This window comes from Paramacrobiotus metropolitanus, unplaced genomic scaffold (assembly GCF_019649055.1).
Source record: "Paramacrobiotus metropolitanus isolate TYO unplaced genomic scaffold, Prichtersi_v1.0 Parri_scaffold0000001, whole genome shotgun sequence".
Lineage (NCBI taxonomy): Eukaryota > Metazoa > Tardigrada > Eutardigrada > Parachela > Macrobiotidae > Paramacrobiotus > Paramacrobiotus metropolitanus.
In genome coordinates, this window is record NW_026570221.1 from 216,124 (window position 1) to 218,657 (window position 2,534).

Genomic DNA, 2,534 nt, shown 5'->3' on the forward strand with positions numbered 1-2,534 from the left:
TCATGCCTTCGCGTCCCCTTTGACTGCGTTGGCGACTTCCAGCATCATAGCTGCATTCGAAAGGTCATACGCCTTCTGAGTCTCCTTGACCTGACGGATCCAACCAAGTAAAGCTTCTCGGTTGCCGTTATAGTCAATCAGCGCGGATTTCCGGGACATGGCTCTCATGATCCCTCTGAATTCCCGTTCTTCGCGACGGAGTCGCTGTGCTTCAGCGTGGTATTCCGCGCGGTATTCTCTTTCTCGCCTCTCCTCTTCACGAGCTACCTTTTCCTGCTCGTTTTGGCGAACTCGTGGATCTTCACGATTATCCGGCTGGTGGTCTGACTTATAGACGATAGTTTCATTCGGTGTTTGTTCTTGTTGTCGAGGATTGATTCCGCCGATCCCTCCTGAGTGCCCCTTCGCCAAATCAGTATTGTCGATGACCTTTTCAGCTTTGACCTTTCCTTCGTCCTGGCCGTCACTTCGGCCGGTCCCTGTCTTTAAGGGAGCTTGGAAGTGGAAGCTGCCTTCGACGGTGTGAACTTCACCGTATCCCGGTGGCGGCGACTCTATCCGTTTCGGTCCCTTAGGGCTCCGTTGAGTCATTTCTTCTTCTTTTGCCTTTGCTGAATTTTTAAGCGCTTTAATTTCCTCTTGAAGCGTCTTATTCTGTGATTCGATCTGTCGGAATTCTTTCAGGAATTCATTAGCGTCTTTTCTCAACTTCTCATAATCCTTGTTTGCTTCGGTGACCATTCTCATCTGTTCGAGGATTGTGCTTGCCCGGTTATCAAGGGTCTTATCGAGATCCATTTTCGCTGCATTTAGGATCTCAGCTTCTGCTTCCAGGCATGTGATACGATCCGCTCTGTGCGCGAGGGTCCTTCCTCTCGCTTCGCACTCCTCTTTGACTGTTTCAAGCTCCTTGATTTTATCATCCTTTTCCATAACTATAGTGGCCAATTCTACGAGTTCATCGCTGAGTTTTGTGATCTCTGCTTTTTGTTTCTCGTTTTCCTTTTGCCCTTCTTTATATGCGACCTCTAGCACAGTGACCCGTTCGTCACACCGTTGTGCTTCTTTCAGCCACTTCTTTGCTTCTTTCTTTTGGTTCTCAGCTTCATCATTGAGTCGCTTAAATTCAGTTTTTGTTTTTTCAGCCAGTTCAAGCAGTTCCTTCGCTGCTTGATCTCTCTGGCTCTCTGCTTTGTGTTGTTTCTTTGTCTTGTCTTGCAAATCCATTTGAAGTGTTTTGATATTTTCCTCGCGTGATTTGAGGTCATCCTTCAGTTTTGAGATGTCCGCTGTCAGACTAGCTACCTTTCCTGTGAACTTTGTCGCATTTGACAGGGATTCGTCACGCTTCTTCTCCGCTTCTTTGACCTTTAACTGTAAAAGGTCACGCTCTTTTTTCAATTCCGCTATCTCCCGTGACCTTTCGGCTGCTTCCTCGGACAGACCGTAGTCTTCTGCGGTGAGTATACCTTCCGCGTCTCGATCTTCGACCATTTTCCTAAGATCTTCCGCAGCTTTTTTCTGACCTTCAAATCTGACTTTCCATGGTTGCGCTTCGTCCTCGAACGTGACCTTTTCTTGTTCCATCACGCTCAATCTGGCTTCGACTTCAAAGGTTTTATTGCGTTGGTCCCGGATCGCAGCGAAAGCTTGCGCTTCCTTTTCATCGAGGAGTTGTTCTAGTTCCTTGACACGCTGCTTTAATCCGCTCATTACAGACGTTTTTGGTGATGGTGACCTTTGTTCCCGGTCGTCGGCTCTTTCTGACGCCGTTCCTTCGAAGGTCTCTTCTAGTTTGTCCTGGAAGGTCGTTTCAAACATCCCTTTCGTTAAGTTGGCCTCTTTCATTGCCGTATGGAAAGACGTCCGTATCGTCGTTTCATCTTCATCGTCAGTGTAGACCTTTTCGCTCGACACGGGAGTGGTACCATTCTCTTCCAGCTGTTCTTGTAGGAACAGTGAGTTATCCGAAAGGTCATCCTGTTTGACCTTTTCTTCGTCAATCAGCATATCGCTGCTGACGGCGCCACCTCCTTCGGTGACCTTTTGACTGACTTCGTCATTTCCCTTCTCAACTTGATCCGCGTTTTTCTCCTTGACCTTTTTGGCCGACCGTGCCATTCCTCCGGTCTCGGCCTTCAGGTCGTCTTCATTCTGTCCATCTGCAGCCATTCTCACATCGGTGACCTTTGATGAGTCTACCGTGTCTCCGGCATGTCGCTCGGAGCTTTTTCCATTTCCGTCACTGGAGCTTTCATTCTGGGTTTCTTTTAGAGCCTTTTGATACGTGGCTTCTGACCCTTTGGTGTCCTTCCTCCCAAAGGTCTTTTGAGCTCGAGTTGCTCTTTCATGTTCCACTGGCCGTGTGTACGGCTTTAGTTTCCGTTCGTAAGGGTTTTCTGACCCCTGAAACCGTTCTCTCTGACTACCCGCTGAGACCGGTTCATTACCGTCTATATCTTGATCCAAGTCTGTAGGTTCCGTTGATGATCGGATAACTTGGACGATGCTGTTAATGTTTCTGACACGTGTGT

General features: G+C 48.2%; 1 protein-coding gene across 1 annotated transcript; it reads right to left on the reverse strand.

Moving 5' to 3' along the window:
- LOC129588940 (rootletin-like) lies at window positions 1–2,172 on the reverse strand. Its single transcript, XM_055483400.1, has one exon. The coding sequence runs from the start codon at window positions 2,170–2,172 to the stop codon at window positions 1–3; it is 2,172 nt and encodes a 723-aa protein (XP_055339375.1).
- Window positions 2,173–2,534: the final 362 nt, after the last annotated feature.

Excerpts from the sequence above, each read along its gene's own strand:
- LOC129588940 (XM_055483400.1), bottom strand. The coding sequence starts at position 2,172 with ATGGCTGCAGATGGACAGAATGAAGACGACCTGAAGGCCGAGACCGGA.